Source organism: Rana temporaria, chromosome 6 (assembly GCF_905171775.1).
Source record: "Rana temporaria chromosome 6, aRanTem1.1, whole genome shotgun sequence".
Lineage (NCBI taxonomy): Eukaryota > Metazoa > Chordata > Amphibia > Anura > Ranidae > Rana > Rana temporaria.
In genome coordinates this window covers 44,163,587-44,184,414 of record NC_053494.1, presented here as the reverse complement: position 1 = coordinate 44,184,414, position 20,828 = coordinate 44,163,587, and the positions used below count along the sequence as shown (strand labels likewise).

The following is a 20,828-nucleotide window of genomic DNA, read 5'->3' as shown; positions in this document are numbered from 1 at the left end:
TATATTATTGCAATATACACATTCCTCAATGTTTGAAGTACAGAAAAATACCAGTTGATGTGTCAGAAACACGCACACAGCTCCCAAGTTCTATTGTGGGCTTCCAACACATGGAATTTATTTGTGGAATGAGGGCAGATATTGACACATGGCGGTGGATGCACGACAACAGATCTTCCCCCTCCCAGGACTTGCCCCAGGGTGGGATCACAACTTTTCTTTGTAACTATACCACTAATCTCCCGTTGGACACAATATACTACTGTGTCATCAATATTGATAGAAACAACTTTGAAGTTTATTCAGCTCGGGTATGACACTACCTTCGATTTGGCGATCCAGTCGGGTTTCATCTACCACATTGCCTATAACGCTTTTGACCTTTTTGGACTGAGGGCAATGCCATCCATGGTGTGCTTACAGAGGCCCTTGTAAACCTACTCCCATGCTCACCCAGAAGTATGTGCCTTGGTGCCTCTTGATTGCCAACTAACTTAAATCAGTCCGAATGTCTACTCCCACTTGTTTTTCCCCTGAAGAAGCAGGTGACCGCGAAACTGTTGAGAGCCTGGATGGTCTGCACCCTCACTTTCTTTGGGTGGTATCCTTAGGTAGAAGTGACCTAGCAGGTGTAGTTACCATCAAGAGGGACCCACTGTATTTTGAATATATATATATATATATATATATATATATATATATATATATATATATATATATATATATATATATATATATATATATATATATATATATATATATATATATAAATAAATAGTAATGTCTGACTGTACCAAAAAAATCCTACTGTCCACCAATTGTGCTTCTTTATAATACTTAGGATGTGGGCACCTGTACTCTGAACATTTTTCTGAGCAGTCATCTTAAAATATAAGATTCAACTATTAACAGACAATTAGTGCCGGTATACACAGGGGCAACCCGACTTACAGCGCGACTTTGTAAGGAAACTTTGGGGTATATCATAGGTCACTGCATTTACTTTCAAAAAGAGTAAATTATAAAAACAAAATTAAACATAATTAAAAAACGCTACTCTCATTGCTTACCTGCTCAAACTTCCAGCCATCAGACATTGTGGAGACCATCTGAGTGAGCTCTTCCTCCTGACACTGCAGCACTCTGTAAACATGTTTAACTGGCACCTTGCAGTGGACAGAGAAAAAAAAATGGAATAGTTATTGAAACGCTCATAACACCTCCCTTATTTAAGATGCAGACGAGGGAGAATATATATTTATATTATTTAATTTATTTTTTAAATATAAATAAAGTATAAAAAATGTATTGTATCTCTTGCCGCCCGAGTGTACAGACGCTCCTTTCAAAAGAACTGTGGTTCTTTTGGAAGGCAAGAACGCGGTGACGTCATCGCGTACGACGAGCATGCACTCATCACATTCGATGCTGTCGCCGCCATCTTGCTGCACCCTACCTATGCTCAGGAAGCAACCGTGCATGCGTCAGTCATTTCGACCATGCGCAGGTTTTCACGGCGAGAAAATAGAGAGCAGTATCTCCATTTTTCTTGTTGAGATTCTGGGCAGATTTCCCGTCGAGAAACCTCAAAGACGTGTACACACGCTCGGTTTACTCGGCAAGAAAGCTCTACCAGCAGTTTTCTTGCTGGTTCTTGCCGAGAAAACCGAGCGTGTGTACGAGACGTCACAGTATCTCATAAAAGTGAGTACACCCCTGACATTTTTGTAAAGATTTTATTATATCTTTTAATGTGACAACACTGAAGAAATTACACTTTGCTACAAAGTAGTGAGTGTACAGCTTGTATAACAGTGTAAATTTGCTGTCACCTTAAAATAACACACAAAGTGTCAATATTGTGTGGCTACCTTTATTTTCCAGCAATGCCTTAACCCTCTTGGGCATGGAGTTCACCAGAGCTTCACAGGTTGCCACTGGAGTCCTCATCCACTCCTCCAGGAAAACATCACGAAGCTGGTGGATGTTACAGACCTTGCTTTAGCAAGGCAGTGGTGGTGTTTGGAGGTGTTCAATGCTTCCAAGCATGCGTCGACTTGATTCTGAGCATGCGTGGATTTTTAACCGATGAACTTGCCTACAAACGATCGTTTTTTTTCTATCGGTTAGGTATCCATCGGTTAAATTTAAAACAAGATTGAATTTTTTTTAACCGATGGATAAATAACCGATGGGGCCTACACATGATCGGTTTGGTCTGTTGAAAACGGTCCATCAGACCGTTCTCATCGGTTTGACTGATCGTGTGTACGCGGCATAAGATGTCCAACTGTACCTTCTTTTTTATTGTAGAAAAGATTTGTATATTTGAGTTCTTTGTCTCTATGAATCCTTTGACAGACAAATTTGATTACTTCTGTATATCCACCATTACTACCTTCTGTAAATGCATTGGCATTTCATCTGTGCATGAACGCTTCTTTTCTATGTATTAATAAAGTTTATTGTAGGAACTTTTAATCTTGTACTTCATGCCCTAAAAAAAAGAAAAATTCCACAAAAAGGTTGTATCTATACAGTTCACAAGGGATAGAGAACATACAATACATATACATGATAGCATGGGCAGTTGCAGGTATTCTCTACCAAGAGATCCAGGGTCTATTAGAGCCCAGATCTTACCTCTGTCCTCAAAAGTATCTGATCAAACCAAAAATCTATGATCAGATGCTTTACAAGCCAATATCGGCTTGTAAACAAACTGAAAATGACTTCGCAGCTTGAATCCTTGCAGCTTCAGGTTTCATTTGTCATAGAGGCAGGAAGGGCAGCTGACAGTTTGCCGCGGTTCCAGGCTTCGCAATCGCACCAGAGAGCCCAGGAATAGCAGTCCTTTTCACGCCCTGTAGAAGAAATCAGCTGGCTGTAGAGCCACTCGGATAACTTCTACAGGAAAGTAGATCGGTGGCTTCAAATTTTGATACTGGAACGCAGCTGCAGCCATGATCCGGTATAACTACTTCAACCTTAGAACACACGGTTATGACCCAAGGGTGTGAAACTGTCAATACAAGTGAAGTGGGATCTTCTTTTGAATATAGCCAAGCAAATTTGACCTTCCTAGTTTTAGGGTTCGAAAATATATTGTAAACTACTTTTGGCACCAAAACATCAGTGGCATTGGGTGACGTACATTTCTGCATTGATTTGGCAGTGGATCAAGGTTAAATTGATATACATAGATTCTACTTTCACATTCTGAACGTCCAACATTTTTTGGAATAGAAATGATCTTAATGCACAGTATTTTTTTGCACATGTGTGGCTTGCATTAAGTAATTTACAGTGCCTTGTAGAGCTGCACAATTCTGGATAAATTATTTTGTCGCTTCGAATAAAGATCGCGATTCTCAGCGTATAATCTTTCACATTATACAAAAAAAAAAAAATTTACTGTTTAACCGAAAGAGAAATTCAGCGCAAATACACAATATATTGATAAGAACAATTGTTTGCCAACTTCAACACTTGGCTCCATGCACACAGGCTTAAAAAAAACGTTGCTTCTACAAGAGAGACAAATCGTGGAAATGCCGGATTAAGATCGTGAGGGGGGGTTAAAGCGAGATCGAATTGTGCACCTCTAGTGCCTTGTGAAAACATTCACCCCAATGTGTTTATCTAGTTTTGTTGCATTACAACTTTGAATTAAAAATGGACTTTGAGGTACATCAATGTACACAACTCGCTTAAAAAACTTGCACCTTCAACAAATTAAGTAAAAAAATAAATAAATAATGTTGTGTGCATAAGTAATCACTCTATTTTCTATGAAAATCCTAAATAAGAAGTGGTCAAGACAATTAACCTCAGAAATCGCATACTGTACTGTAATTTGATTGCACACAGGTGCACCTTATGCAATCAAAGTGCCACATGATCGGTCACGTGTCAGTATGAATACAATGCACCCGATTCTGAAAGGCTTCCAAGCATGCAAAACCACCAAGCTTGGCTTCCCCAAGCTCTAGAAAGGTGTATACTGTACACATTCTGGTAAGTGTTTTGCCAACTGCCTTAATCCTGTCAAGATAGCCATTGATCACCTCTGTATTACTAACTTCCTATTCTACATACAGTATTTACAGACTTTATTTAGGCTCTAACATGGACTTCTATTGTTGGGGGTTACAGGTATGGCAACTAATAGTGCATTGCTTGTATCTACATGCATTTTCCCTTGTACTTTGAAATACTTAAATAAAAATGTATTGAAAGTGAAACGTGTGTACTGTACTGTACTGTGATGTGTATCCTTAAGCCTAGGCATAATGTCAGCAGACTGGGGGTCCTCAGGCACAAACTTGTCCAAAATGGATAGTGTGCACTCCTCTTCCTCAAGCACACAGACAGCTGCAGGTAAATCGGAGAGGTTCCGTTTTTCCATCCGTTTTTTTTTTTTTTTGGGCTTTTTACATATTTTGATGAAAAACTGATGTTAGCGGATCGGATGGTAAACGGATCATCCGCTAACGTCCGTTTTTCGTCCGTTCCGTTTTTTTGACGGAAGAAAAATAGGGTTTTCTTCCGTCCAAAAAAACGGAACTTAACGCAGACGGATGCTAACGGACGTTAGCGGATGCTCATCCGCTAACGGACGTTAACCCATAGGGAAGCATTGCGGTCCGTTAACGGACGTCCAAAAAACGGACGAATGGAACGGACATGTGAAAGAGCCCTTAGTGTTGCAGCTGGAGCACAGGGTACTAACCCTCTTGGGGGCGCAGCCAGAGACAATAGCACAAAAAGCACACAAGCTACAGAAAGCGGGCAAGACCCTGTGACTTATGCCATCAGCAAAAAAAAAAAAAAAAGTAAAGCTGGGGAGTGCAAGAGCAGAAACCAGACATCAGGATTAGTGTCACTGGCCCCCAAAAAGTGTCAGACAGTCCACCACAATATCACAGTCCCGCTATAAGTTGCTGATCACCGCCATTACTAGTAAAAGAAAAAAAAAAGTCCCATATTTTGTAGACGCTATAACCTTTGTGCAAACCAATCAATATACGCTTATTGGGTAGGTTTATTTTTACAAAATTATGTAGCAGAATACATATTGGCCTAAATTGATGAAGAAATTATATTTTTTCCTGTGTACGTTTTAAAGCAGAAATAAAAAAATAAGCTTTTTCTTCAATACCGTTGGATTTGTTTACAGTGCAAAAAACGAACCCCCCAAAAAAATAAAACGCGCAAAAGGTGATCAAATACCACCAAAAGAAACCTATTTGTGGGGAAAAGGGACATACATTTTATTTGGGTACAGCGTTGCATGACCACGCAATTTTCAGTTAAAATAACAGTGCCGGATTGCAAAAATTGGCCTGTCATGAAAGGGGGTAAATGTTCTAGAGATCAAGTGGTTGAACTGTGGATGGCAGATTATTGGAGGGTTCCTTTCATACAGTGCTTTTGTTTTACCATCGACAGTAGATGGAAAGTTTACAAACTGTCCACAACATTTCCAGATGCTATATGGCGCTCATTTGGAATGAAACAGCAAGTGTACCTTGTATAATAAAAACGCAGCCATCATATTTTTCTTAGATTTTTGGCCTCAAATAGTGCCATTAGCTTAGGAGAGGTTCCAGCCAGAAATTCCCTTAGCTTACTTTACACTCACCGTTTCCGACAACAGCCCTTGCATAACACAATCCATTAAAACAAACCCTTTCACTGATCCCATAAAGTAAATGACTCTCCTTCTTGGGTTGTGTGCTACAGACCTCTGCATCAGGGAAGACTATGCTTCGTTTAACTGCCACAGCTATACGAGATTCATTATCTGGGTGACGTAAATAATCTCAGCTCAATTAATGTTTTGTCTGTTCTGGTACAGATAAAATATATACTGAGGGCACTTTGTTAATGTTGTCCTGGATCTGCTGCAGAGGACTTCCTTTTATGGAACATTTTGTGTATTTTCATTCTCTCAGTTTACCAAAATGCCAGCAAGCACAGAACAAACTGTTTATGCCAAGAGTCAAAGCAGAATATAGCGTGCTTTTCAAGATGCTCAAAAATAAAATCAGAGCAAAACAAAAACAACAAAAAAAAAACACATTACTGGGTAACAGAATCCCCAAAAAATTTGAAATGCTTCTAAAGTGTAGGCAGACGTTACATTTTTCACTTTGCATATTCATGCCGACATTGCCAGTATAGCCAGTGGTTTAAAACGGACTTAAAGTAAAAAAAGACTGTTCCTGTACATGGCACAGTGTAAAGTAGAAGCTTTCATTATGAAAATTCAGTGAAATCCAGCAGAACATTAATTGTTTCTAGAGTATGAAGGTGTTTGCAAGCAATACAACTTGTCACTGATTCTGATCCTTTAAGGCTACAGGACCAGCTATCAAGGCCGGTGTAAATTGTAGCAGCAGGAATTGGATTTCTGTTGTGGCCCTCAGAGGCCAAGTCCTGGTCACAAAAAATTACAGGTAGCCTGTGGCTGCAGGTATTCATGGCTATCTGCACAGCTAGTGATTACCTATGGTGATTCCTGCCGGATGCTGCAATTCTCACTGCAAGCTACAATTTGCACTGGTCTTGTATCACCTGAGTGAATGTAGCCCTAAAGTGGTTGTAAAGGCAGGGACCCGACAAGGAGGATCTGGGCTGCTCTGTGCAAAACAAACTTCACAGAGGTGGTATGACATGGCTTGAGAGGGAAAAAAAAAAAAAAATGAGAGGGAGAATATATATATATATACATACACACACACATTATATATATATATATATATATATATATATATATATATATATATATATATATGTGTGTATGTGTATGTGTATGTGTATGTGTATGTGTATGTGTATGTGTATGTGTATGTGTATGTGTATATATATATATATATATATATATATATATATATATATATATATATATATATATATATATATATATATACACACACACACACACACACGATTCTGGCAAAAAAAAAAAAAAAAAATCGAAAAATCACTTTTTTGCCTAGAAGATAGATCACGATTCTCGCAGCGCAACATCTTTCACATTAAAACAAATAAACAAAATTGGGCCAACTTTACCGTTTCGTTTTTTTATTCATCGAATTGTATTTTTTCCCAAAAAATTGCATTTGAAAGACTGCTGGCCAAATACAGTGCAACATAAAATATTGCAGCAATTGCCATTTTATTCACTAGGGTCTCTGCTAAAATATATATACAGTGGAACCTCGGTTTAAGAGTAACTTGGTTTGAGAGCGTTTTGATTTGCAAGCAACTTTTTTTTTTTTTTTATTCTGACTCGGTTTGCTCTCACGACGAGCAGAATTTACACTAGATAGGCCTGCAGTACCTCATTTGCCTGAGGTACAGGGGCACAGGACCCGAGCAGAGCCAAAAATAGGCCTGCAGTACCTCATTTGACCTGTGGTACGGGGGCGCAGGAGCCGAACATTGGCTTGCAGTACCTCATTTGTGCTGAGGTACGGGGGTGCAGAAACAGAGCTGTCCTCTGGTCTTTTTTGGACCTTTTCAGCGCTCTGGCGCCCCGCCACCTCTTCGGCATTGCATCCCATTGAAGTCAATGTGGAACGAATTATTTTAGTTTTCATTGACTTCAAATGGGAAAACTTGCTTTGATATGCGAGTACTTTGGATTACGAGCATATTCCTGGAACAGACTATGCTCGTAATCTGAGGTTCAACTGTATAATGTTTGGGGGTTCCAAGTAATTTTCTAGCAAAAAAATATTTTAACTTAAACAAGTGTCAGAAAAAGATTTGGGGCCAGATTCACAAAAGAGATACGCCGTCGTATCTCTGAGAGTATCTATGCGGCTGATTCATAGAATCAGAATCAGTTACGCATAGATAGCCCTAAGATCCGACAGGTGTAATTGACTTACACCATCGGATCTTAGGCTGCAATACTTCGGCCGCCGCTGGGTGGAGTTTGCATAGTTTTCCAGCGTCGGGTATGCAAATTAGCTTTTACGGCAATCCACGAAGCTACTCGTGTGCGTTACATCGTCGCAAGACGTTTTTTCCTGTCGCAAAGTTAAGCCTGCTTTTTCATGGCTTAACTTTACACCAGCCATGTTAAAGTATAGCCGTCGTTCCCGCGTCGAATTAAAAAAAAAAAAAAAAACATTCGGCGTAAGTACGTTACGCACGTCGCCATTCACAAACACGTCGGGGCGCCATAGTTTGGCGCAAAGCACGTCGGAAAATTTACGTCGGAAAATTTACTAACGGAGCATGCGCAGAACGTTCAGCGTGGGAGCGCGCCTAATTTAAATGGTACACGCCCCATTTGAATTAGGCGGGCTTGCGCCGGACGGCTTTACATTACACCGCCGTAAGTTTACACGCAAGTGTTTGGTGAATCAGGCAGTTGCGCTGAAAACTTGCGGCGGTGTAACGTAAAGACGATACGTTACGCCGCTGCGATTCTTTCTGAATCTGGCCCATGGACTTTAAGTGGTTAAACTTCCTGCATTTACACACAGAAGTTGCTCTAAGGAAGAAGTTACAGTGTTTCATGTTGTTACAAACTTGACAGACCATCCAGATTTTTTTCTTTACACACACACACACACACAGAAGTTTATCCCTTTGATCCAAGAAGGAAGCGTTAGTTACAATGTTTCCTGTTAAAAACTTGGCAGACTGATCGGATATTTTCTTTTGACAGCTAAGGCTAGGTTCACATCACGATTTTAACATCCGATAAACGGACCGTTAAATCGGATGGAATCGTATCTGACAAAATCGTATGTAATCGGATCAGTCATCCGATTACATACGATTTAGATTGACCACAATATAAAATAAAAAAAAAAATAAAAAAATCGGACACGATTTTAATACAAAATCGGACACGATTTTAATACAATTTCAAATCAGGACCAAAAAACGTGGTCAAACACGTTTTTTGATGCGATTTTAAATCGTATCAAATTGTATGCGGATCAAATCGGATGCACTTGGGGACCTAAATTAATAAATGAAAGTCAATGGATACGTTTTGCCATACAGATTTGGAGTGAGCAGATAAGTCTCTCCACTTGGAGATCATCAGGGGGGTTAAATCGAAATCAACATTTTTTTAACAATTGTGCAGCGTGTGTATATATATATATATATATATATATATATATATATATAATTAAACAAGACTTTACAAGTTGCTTAAGAAAACCTTGATCAAAAGTAGTTTTACATCAGAGCAAATTTTAAAACGCTTCTTTTGCACATCACTTCCTATTCTATCGACATGGGAATTTCCTCTGACTTTTGCAAGATTACTCCCCACCATTGAAAACCCAGAATTTCTCTCAATCAACATTGACCATTTTGAATCCTTATGCTGCTTGCATTAGTAAATGGATAGGAGGGTCGATCATATTTACTGGTTTTAAACCGTTTACATTTCTTCATTTACTTCCTAGTCATACATCCCAGTAGGCTTCGGGAGGGGGTGTGAGGGGGTTCTCAGCCAAGCACAACCTCCTAAACAATTCCACAGAGCCAGGTGCAAAAATGGAAACCCAAGAAGCCTTGAAAAATAGCAAACGCCCAGACTCAAAAGACCAAATAAAAACAACTCGGGAGCGCCGATTCAAAGAGTGGTAAAATGTCAAAAAAACAACCACTGTGTTCACCATAATAGGATTTTTTGTACTCACCGTAAAATCCTTTTCTCTGAAGTCCATGGACGGACACAGCTCCTTAAATCTTGACAAGTGGGTTATGTTCCCTGTTTACAGGAGAGGACTAGGCAGAAACATGTTAAATAGTTAAATACATGTTACATTAACAGAGTTGAACAGCCCCGCCCAGGGGGCGGTCCCTCCAGACATAACCCTCCTCACTGCAGCATGCAGCCTCAGTTCGTAACAAGCAGTACAAACCTAAAAAGGAGGGGTGGGAGCTGTGTCCGTCCATGGACTTCAGAGAAAAGGATTTTACGGTGAGTACAAAAAATCCTATTTTCTCTTATCGTCCATGGACGGACACAGCTCCTTAAATCTTGACAAGTGGGACGTCCCCAAGCAGTGTCAAAAAACGAGGGGTGGGAAATATATCAGTAAAAACCATTTTTAACTTCACCCCAAAACAAGCAGAGCTCCTCAACGGAGGAGGTGCAACTTTAAACAGCCGCCGGCAAAAACTAGCGGCTGAAAAAAACATCATAAGATGCCCTCACAGCAACCATGTAAATTCTGGAAAAAGCGTGAACGGACGAGCAAATCGCCGCCTCGCACACCTGTGAGACCGACGCATGATGTCGAAAAAAAACCCAAAAAAACCCAGGAAGCACCAATTGCCCTGGTTGAAAGTGCCGTGACCGGAAAGGGGGGCCCGACCCTTAGGAGCATAGGCCTGTATGACGGCCTGCCTGATCCACCGAGAAATGGTGGTCGACGAGACCGCCAGGCCCTTTTGTGGACCAGACACCGACACAAAAGAGAGTCGGAAGCTCCGAAATGGAGCTGTAGTAGGCTGGTATACCTGCAAAGCGCGTACCACGCCTAAAGTATGAAAGGCCGAAACCTCCCTCGGAAGAAGGGAAGGTCGCGGGCGCACCATCACCTAATCCTTATGGGGGATCAAGCATGGCGGCTTGCAAGACAAGACCGCCAACTCAGAAACCCCTCTAACAGAGGTAAAGGCCACTAATGGGGCCACCTTCTGAGATAGTGTCAAGAGAAAATCTCTCTGATGTTTCCAAAAGGAAGGTTCCTGAAGAACCGAGAGCACCAGAGTCAAAACTCATGGGGGAAGAGATGGGCCAAGAGGGGAAAGTATATGACAAACCCCTTGCACACAAAAAAAGGGGACCCACCAGGGAACGGGCTGCAAAAAGGCCACTAAAAGAACACAGCCAAGGCTGAAATCTGCCCCCAAACGGTGCTTTAAGCATTTTTTAGATCCAATCCAAGCTTTAAAAACAGCAGGACCCTGGACACCGAGAGTACGCCCGTGGACGTCACTCCATCCCTTCGCACCAAGAGAGGTACGACGGTAGATCCTCCGGAAGAAGACTACGGTGCCCTGTTGAGATGACCGAGTCAGACAGACCCTGGTCACCTAAAGTCTGGCTTCCAATAACCATGTTGAGCAAGTCAGTGACTGTACAACAGGAGGAAGTATGGGACCTTGAGACAGGAACCTCCTGCCCTGGCAATCGCCAGGGTGCCTCCGCTACCAGGCGCCCGATATCAGCGTACCAAGGACGCCGAGGTCAATCTGGAGCGATTAGAATCATCGGGATCTCCTCAGCATCCACTCTGTGGAGTGGCCGAGGAAGCAACTACCATGGAGGAATGGCAAAAAATTACCGATACAGACAACACAGGGCCACCAGTGCGACTGACGCGTCTGTACAAGATCACTAGACCTGGCCACTAACTTTGACACCCTTGCGGCGGAGACAAGCTGCCAGGAGATCCATGCCATGTGAGGCTCACCTCCTGCAAGGGAGCCGAAACACCCCAAGCACAAAGACCAGTCGCCCTGGTCCAGCATCTGGCGACTCCAGTAGTCCGCCTGCCGGCATACCTGATGGTAGACTGAAGCCACGGCCGTGGCGTTGTCCGGCTGAAACCAGATCGGTCGACCACAAGGAGAAGCATAGCCTGATCGCCTAAAATAGTAGGACAATGAACAGTAGACAGCACCTGGTATTCCCAGGTGGTCTCCCACCAGGCACTAGCCAGGCCCGACCCTGGGTAGCTACCGAGACCAGACACATTCAAGGAGGTGTGGTCATAGGTCCACACAAGTCCAGCGACTCAGGGCCGACTGGACCCCCCAGTTTTGTGAACCTCCAGGTTCACAACCCGTGAGCTGGCATCCGTCGTAAACACCGACCACTGGAAGGAAGGAACAACTTCCCGGACCGAAGAGTCGGGAATCTCTGTCACCAACTCAGAGAGACTCTGACTAGGTGGCGCACAGGAATCTAATGATTTCAGACACAACCTGGACAGTAGTTCCCCTGGAAAACCAGGGTGTGGAACTGGGCATACAGTACCACCTTGAAGGAGGCTACCCACAGACCCCGAACCAGCAGGCGCCCGGAGAGAAGACCGATTGCGTGATGCCAATACCTTCACCGCAGACTGAAGAGTCTGCAATTTCTCCAGGGGAAGAAGGACCTTTGCCACTGAGGAGTCTGGATCAACACTAGATACTCCAACGCTGAGTCGGAACCTAGCATGCCCATGATTTGAACCCTGGGTTGCACACATGGAGGGCATGCTTGCTGCCACTGAGCTACACTTTCTGGCCTAAACGTTTAACATCCACCCGAATCTTCGGAGGGTCTGAATGGGAATAACCCATCCACTAGGTCGGAGACAGAAGCTGCTCTCAGAAGAAAGTCGTCCAAGTAGCCAATGAGGCAAAGCCTCGCTGTCCCAACAAAATTCAAATAAGTGCAAGCTCCTAGCTGAAAACCCATGGTGCTGACGCCAGATCAAAAGGGAGGGCCACAGGCTGACAGAGACCCTTCTCTCATCACGAAGCACAGAAAAAAACACTGTGACATGTGCAAAATGGGACATGCATGTATGCGTCCCTGATGTCCGAGGACGTCAGGACATCCCCCAGATGAAGCGCAGCTACCACCGAACAAATGGATTCCATGCGGAACTACCCAACGTTCACAAAGGTATTTAGGGCCTGAGGCCCATAGAAAACCCCAAAACTCTCGTACTGCAGGAAAGGTAAAATTACCTCGCAGCTTAGCAAATCCCACGCTGCCCAAGGCAGACCGACGGGCCGGGAGAGGAAGACACAAGGACAGAACTTTGTTCTGTGGATAGGAGGAAACCCTATCTAGTACTCCGAAGAGACCACCTCGCAGACCCACTAGTCGGAGAGCAGGGAGGTTTCACTGAATTGTGAACCTGCAAGCCGCCCCTCCCACCTAGAGACAGGGAGGGAAGGCTATATACATTGGCAGGATTTGGGTGCCGGCGTGATCGGCTTATGCACCCAGGGACAGATTAGTCCCCCAGCTGGGCCTTTGACGGCCTGGGAGGGTTGCCCCTAAATAATACACACACATAGTGTGTATGTATATTATGTAGGTGTATACACACACATGTCTTTGGAGGAAACCGGAGTACCCGGAGGAAACCCACGCAGACACAGGGAGCGACAATGCAAGCTCCAGGCAGATTGGAGTCAGTGTGCGGATTCGAACCAATGACTCTTTTGCTGCCAAGTAATGGAGTTAAGCACTACACCACCGTGTGCATAAAACCATTCTGAGCCTAGATTCACACTGCTGCGAATTCAAAATCGCGGTAAAACGCAATTTAATGTAAATCGCGGCCCGAAATCGCAAAAAGTAGTACAGGAACTACTCCTTGAAATCGCAGATGCGGCGTCGCACTGATTAGGACAGTGCCATTGCCGACAATTGCCACCGATTTGAGATGCGATTTGACATGTCAAATCGCATCTCAAATCGTCCCAAATCGTACCCAGTGTGAACCAGGGCTGAAACAGACACCCTGGATAACAAGGGCGCAGCATTCAATGAAGCATCACAGACCTATATGAGGCCCTGGACCAGCTGGTCCGCTAGGCTAATAACCTCAGGAGAGAGTCGGTGCTCCTCCACTGTCTGGTGCAAAATGCTCACTCTGTGAGTTGTATACAGCACTAGGGGTCAGGACTACTCCAGGATGGCCGCCGAGCGTTCAGAACGCGGCCACAGGAAAATGGCTGGCACAATGTAAGCTACGCCATAGCGCGGCTACGACAAAATGGGCGCCAATGGGAGTCTTCAATGTAATTGAAAAACCTCCCAAAAAATGGCGCCAGCGTCGACTGAGACCCCAGTGTAGTGGCCACAATAGGCCCGCAAGCCAGACCCCAGCATGGTAAACATGGAACGGGTCAGTACTTCGGATCTTCTATCAGTCAGATCCATACAAGTAGGGGTTCCCGCCCGGCGGTGAGGGACTACAAAAGCCCTCAGCGGCTTTTCTCATTCCGCATCTCAGAAATTATCAAAGAAGGGCACAGAAGGAAAAAACCTACACAGCGGTCTGATTTGTGCGATCCAAAAAAGACCGAGCCCTCGGCGGAAACCCAGCTGCACTATGCAGCTTAGGAGAGTCCCTTGCAGCAGTAAAAAGCGCACCCATAAATGCCTTATTCTGCCTTTTTTTTTTTTTTAACTAGGTACCTGGTCCATGGCTCCAAACAGAGCATTCCCCAGGGGATAACGGGGGAAGGGGGCACTCTTTTACCGCCCGCCCGCAGTCCACCCCCACCCTGGCACAAACTGTGTCCAGGACTAACAATAAAAACTCTGTGGGAATCCCAGGTGCTAACACCTGCTGCCACCACCAGCATGTGGGGAAGGACCCAGATACTGACTCCAATATTTACATAGTGTGTATTATAATATGCACACCTGTCCATACAAATAGACAAAAGCTCCTAGAGCCCTATTCAGGGCCTCTCACCCACTTGCTGCGCTGACCAGGGGTAACCAGGGGACTCCCTCAGGAGGAGACTGCCCAGCGCTGCCTGTGAGGAAAAGAACCGTGAGGTAACTTTTGCAGGGACCTGTGTTTAAACAGGAAAAGCCTCCTAGGGCTGTTTTATTTAAGGATAAGACACAGATACAGCATAAAAAGCAAAACCGTTACAGGTGTCACCAATCAGTCAGCGTCTGCTGAAGTATAATCATAAACATCTGTGCTCATCACAGGGCTTTTTACCTCACAGGAAAGCCCAATACAAAAAAGAAAAAACACAGACCAGATAACACAGTCCCCTCAGGAAGGCCCCCTCCCCCCTGACAGCGGCAATGTTAGCAATGCAGCAAGGGAAAGGAGCAGGGAAGTAAGGGGAAGGGACCCCCGAACCCCAGGAATGCCCAGCCGTACCAACCCACCGAAGCAGGAGGGACTGTACTTACCCGTCCAAGCGAGGACTCGCTGACGCATTCCTGACAGAACTACAACCGCAATGGAGGTAGCTGTCGGCCCGGTCCACTGTGAGTGAGACAACACCACAGCCCAGTCATATGTGGACCTCGGAGCAAAGCTCACCGGCCACCCCAGGAGTCATGGGGTATAGCGTGGCAGACCAAGCCTCTTTGCAAAGGTGTGCCCACGCTTGCTGGTCGGACTGAGTAGACTACAAGGATCTATATTATCCAGCCTGTCTCTCAGCCGACAGTTGAAAGAAGATTCTTCAAGAAAAAGTAAAGTAAAGTAAAATAAAATTTCTCCTCAGGGCGCTGGGCCCAAAGGGAGCCATACGTCCTTCTCCTTTGCTAGGCAGAACGAAACTGAGGCTGCATGCTGCAGTGAGGAGGGTTATGTCTGGAGGGACCGCCCCCTGGGCGGGGCTGTTCAACTCTGTTAATGTAACATGTATTTAACTATTTAACATGTTTCTGCCTAGTCCTCTCCTGTAAACAGGGAACATAACCCACTTGTCAAGATTTAAGGAGCTGTGTCCGTCCATGGACGATAAGAGAAATATAGTTTATGGGCAAATAAAAAATAAAAGTCTAAAACAGAAGATAGAGCTGAAAAAAGGCAAAAATAGTAGTCAACCAAACATTAAATAAATCTGCCCTGTGGCTGTGACACTCACTCAGGAAGCCAAAAGGGATGGATGGCTGTCCCATCTCCAATGCAGTCAGAAATTTGATTCTGCGGGCACCCCAGGGATCCGGAGGTGCCTATGGACATCTATCCAGGTGTAAATGCCCAGGATCGTGGCCAGATATCCAGTGGGCGCCAGGGGAGGGGGTCTCCTGATCACAGGACACCCATGGAGAAGGAAGAAGCCGGCTCCGTTACCAGACCCCCAATGTTGTACTCGGGAATATTTTTCCCTAGGTGCATTATTTTACATTTAGAAATATTGAACTGAACTGCTTTGACCAATCTGCCAGCAATGCCAAATCATGTTTATTAGGTTTTATTAGTATTTAGCACTACACCATTTGATTTTATAATTTTGTGTATTCAATTTTTTTAATGCATAAAAAACACCTTTGTGCCAGCAGCTAGTTTATTCATAGAATACACAATCTGAGCGCAGACTTTTTATAGGTTTTGCACAGGGAATATAACTACACTGATACCTAGTTAAAAACTAGTGTACAACACTTAACTGAAAAAACTGCCTTTTGACATGTTGGTCAGAAAATGTCATGGCTGAAAATAGAGGGGAAAAGTGGAAAGATGGCACCCGTAGGCTTATTTTATGGGTCAGGTAAAACCTTGGTTTAAGAGTAACTTGGTTTGAGAGCATTTTGCAAGCCAAGTAAAAAAAGTTTAAGAAATTTTGACATCATTTACAAGCGATGTCTTAATATACAAGTAGCGTCATGTCACAACTTAGTATAAAAAAGTAGAGTGGCGCCACTAAGTGTAGCAATATGATTACATTTAATGAAGGTACAACATTTAGCAACTCACATAGTTGATTAAAACAGGCACATCTACGTATGCAGGCATCAGAGGTAAAGCTGTCCACATAGACCAGCCTCTGCACTGCCATCGATGTCTTCTGATCTACACTGCCCTCCACGAGCACTTCAAGCCTCGCTTTTTGATCGCTCTACTGCAGGGTAGTCTTCCCGGTCACGATTGCAGACTGACAGCAGTGAGAGCCGGCGGTGCGGGGGATGGTCTATGTGGACAGCTTTACCCCAGATGCATACTTAGACGTGCCCGTTTTAATCATCAACCATGTGAGTTGCTAAATATTGTACCTTCATAAAATGTAACTATATTGCTACACTCAGGCTGCATTCACACCTGAGCGTTTTGTCGCCTGAAGCTCCAAAACGCTAGAGGGGAAAAAATACATTATTCTCAATGGAGATGGTTCACATCTACACTCCAAAACACCTGACGCCGAACGCCTGAAGCTCAAACAAGTTCTGGACCCTTTTTTGTCACTCGAATTGAGCGTATTTGGGCGTTTTTCTGTTTTTAACATTGGTGACCCTAGACCTGTCCGAAATTGTGGTAAAAAACGCCGCAAATATCGTGTCAAAACGCTACGCTCAGGTGTGAATGCAGCCTCATAGGTGATTCTCTTCTCTACACTGTAGCTCTTGCTAGATTTTGCTTCTAATCCCCTTGTGGAGGCTTCCATTTGTAGATGGATATTTTATGCACAACAATCATATTGCTATAATCTTTTTATATGGACTATAAACTGAAAGACCAACGAATAAATGGTTGTGGAACGAATCATCTGAGTTTCCATAATTTCTTATGGGAAAATTTGCTTTGATATACAAAGTGCTTTGGATTACAAGCATGTTTTCGGAAAAGAATTAGGCGCGCAATCCAAGGTTTTATTGTATTGTCATCTTAAAGAGGAGTTCCACCCAAATTTGGAACTTCCTCTTATCCCACTCCTCTCCCCCTTACATGCCACATTTGGCATGTAATTTTTTTGGGGGGGGGAGTGGGGGCTTCAGCACGAGTGGGACTTCCTGTCCCACTTCCTCCTTCCTGTAGGCGACTAAGCTTAGTCGCCTTCAGGAAGTGGCTGCTGTAGGCGATCGCCTAGGACACGTCACAGGTCCTAGGCGATCTCCTGGCCAATTACAGGGCGCGGCGCCGGGCCGCGCCGCTCGCGCATGCGCAGTGCCGCGCTGCTCGCGCATGCGCAGTGGGTGCCCGGCCGTGAAGCCGAAAGCTGTCACGGCCGGGTGCCCACACTGAAGATGAAGACGCCGGCCGGGGAGGGGGGGAGAGGAGCGGAGCCCCGGCCGGCGCGTCGCTGGAGCGCTGGAGCAGGTAAGTGCCTGTTTATTAAAAGCCAGCAGCAACACTTTTGGTTGCTGCTGACTTTTAATAAACATACAAATGGCTGGAACTCCCCTTTAAGGCAATACTGTTGGTGTAAACAATCTGGTTCCTGGACAGGTAGCTTCTACACCCCAGAGGATCTCCAAAGTCTCTCTTGGTCCAGATACAACTTTATTCCATTAAAGATCAGGGGTCCAATTCAAAAAAGGTAGCAAATGTGTGTTTGGGGGGGGGGGGGGGGTGTCCAAGGGCCCCCTTCATGACGGCTTGACTTGCAACAAAGTGAACTAGAAGCAGCCTGGACCTACAATGTTATTCTTTCCTGGTGTACATTCAAAGCACAGACCTATTCAGCCGCCAGGCTGCTTCTGCTTTGTTTACTTTGTTGCCAGTCAAGCCCTGATGAAGGGAGCACTTTGACTCCCCAAACATGTTGGCTACCTTTGAATTGTACCCCTGACCTTCAATGGAATAACTAGACCTCTTAGCAATGGTGTTGCGTTTCAATTTCAACCCTTTTTACCTAGCTGAAAATAGAAGCATGAGTAGTTCAGCCTGACCCATATCCTTGTTTGACCTTACACTTAAAGGCCGTTATATTTACCTGTTCTGTTCAACAATATTGCACAAAAATTTCCCTTACTCTTCCCGAAGTTTCCTTCCAGCGTTGTCTGCTCCTCACTCCTCCAGGTGCCAAGGAGACACCTGTGCACGCCCAAGCTAGGCTAAGTGGCATCCATATCTGCACATAAAACTGGCAATTTTTGCCCCGCTCCCTCCTAGCAGAAATTTGACAGACAGCAGCAGGAACCTATGGCTCTCGCTGGTCTTCGTGTCTCCTGTGAAAGCAGTAATCGAGGGAAGTTTTGCTGCAGCCAAGACGGCGCTGAAGTGGTGACAGGAGTCAGGTAAGTTTAGGGATGAGGGTTGGTTAGGACAGGTAATGGGGCTTTTTTTACCTTGAATGTGGAGAGGCTAAACCTAAGCCCAAAGTAACAGACATGGGTACAGCGTACAATATAGTTTAAAGCGAAACAGCAACTATAATAGTCTACATCACCACAGGTATCTGGTACAGTTGTCAGGCTCTCTATACAACATGGATATAATCGTAGAAAGTGTAAACACAAATGGGACTCTATGGGGTTGACTTACTAAAAGGTGAAGAGTGTAAATTCTGGTGTAGCTCTGCATAGAAACCAATCAGCTTGTAGGTTTTTTTTTTTTTGTCAAAGCTTAATTGAACAAGCTGAAATTAAAAATTGGCTTCCATGCACAGCTGCACCAGATTTTGCACTCTAGTTTGTTTTAGCATATCAATCCCTTTTGAGTCTTCCTGGACCATCCCCCATTAACCAATATGTCACAAAGCCTCACCTGTGATGTTTTACTGTCCCTCTCTCTTATTCTGTCCTTTATAAGCTTAATTAATGATGTGATATTGTAGAACTCGGCTTCTTCCAAAACACCTGTTTAAAAGATGAGAGTAGTAAAGGTCAGTGGAATTTAAAGTAAACCTCACCTATCTTGACTCAGAAGTCACTGGAAACTGGCTTTTGGGTTTCATGACCATCCAGAAGCTTAATATATATATATATATATATATATATATACATATATATACATACACACACATACACACATATACATACATACATACATACATACATACATACACACACACACACACACACAATATACTGGACCAACATTCTTAGGCAGCCATAAGTAGAATACATTGTATATGAAGCTAGCCCAGAATACCAAGGCATCCTTAGGGAAATGCAACATCTCTGGGATTATTAAAGCAGAAAACACAATGATAGTGTGATTACAGTAGCCACTAGTAGTAAAAGTACATCTATGGTCAAAAATGTAAACGCATTAAATTTCCACATTGTATTTCACGCTTTAGTCTACTCCTAATAATCTGAATGATCTAGAAGTTGTAAACTTACTCTCTGAAGATCTCCACATTCACAATGATAGGCACTGCTATGTCACAGAATACACAGAGCCTGCCTTCTTAACTGCAGACATGCTGAGTGGAAGAGCTTTAGGAGGCAGAGTCAGTACAGGGATCGCTGCTTGCTGGCTGTAAGGTACCATGGGCTATATAGTCCTTAGAAATTTAACATAAACTGCAGTGGAGAAACTGCATGAAGGTAATCCAGGAAAATGTGGAAAGGTGACCAGCAGACAGGGAGCACTCAACATAAAAGAAGAATATTCAAGTAAGCTTTTACTGGGCTGTCAAATTCACAGTGGGAAAATTTGATCCCCCGCAGATTTTGTAAGTTTGCCCACTTTCAAAGAAATTAAGGGTTAACAATCATAGGTGTATTTTAAAATGATAGGGACACCAAAAAAAAACACGATACAAAGGTTATAAATTGAGTTGCAATTCAGCAAGCAAAATAAATATTTGACCCCCAAGCGAAACATGACTGTGGAGAAACCCTTGTTGGCAAGCGGAGATGCAAGACATTTCTTGTAGTTGGTAAATAACAGTTTTGCACACATTTCCTTGGCAGTATGTTTTGGGTCATTGTCATGCTGGAAGACCCATCCTTCAGTTTTTTGGCTGAGGAAGAAGGTACTCGTTCAAGATTTTACAATACATGGCTCAGTCCATTGACCCCTCAATGCGGCAAAGTTGGCCTTTACCTTTAGCAGAGAAACAGCCCCAAAGCATAAGGTTCCCACCTCTGTGCTTGACTGTAGGGATGGTGCTTAGAGTCAGTTTGCATTTTCTTCCTCCAAACACAGTGAGTTGAGTTAATGCCAAAGAGCTAAATTGGGGTCTTATCTGACCACAGCACGTTGTCACAATCCTCCTCTGAATCATTTAGATGTTCATTGGCAAACTTGAGACTGGCCTATGCATGTGCCTTCTTGAAGAGAGGGACCTTGCGGGGACTAAAGGATTTCGAGCCACAGGGGCATATTGTGTTATCAATGGTTTTGTTTGGTGACTGTGGACCCAACTTCCTTGAGATTTACAAGCTCCTCCAA

The 20,828-nt window shown here is 43.9% G+C and overlaps 1 protein-coding gene across 2 annotated transcripts in view; it reads right to left on the bottom strand.

Annotated features, from left to right (window-relative positions):
* The window catches only part of LOC120943430 (BTB/POZ domain-containing protein KCTD5), a 48,979-nt gene that overhangs the window by 15,162 nt on the left and 12,989 nt on the right, over nucleotides 1-20,828 (bottom strand). For both annotated transcript variants that reach the window (XM_040356722.1, XM_040356723.1), the window contains exons 3-4: nucleotides 19,191-19,282; nucleotides 1,071-1,166 (exon numbers count right to left, since the gene is read on the bottom strand). In XM_040356722.1, the coding sequence (XP_040212656.1) occupies nucleotides 1,071-1,166; nucleotides 19,191-19,282 (188 nt within the window). The remainder of the gene's footprint in view (nucleotides 1-1,070; nucleotides 1,167-19,190; nucleotides 19,283-20,828) is intronic.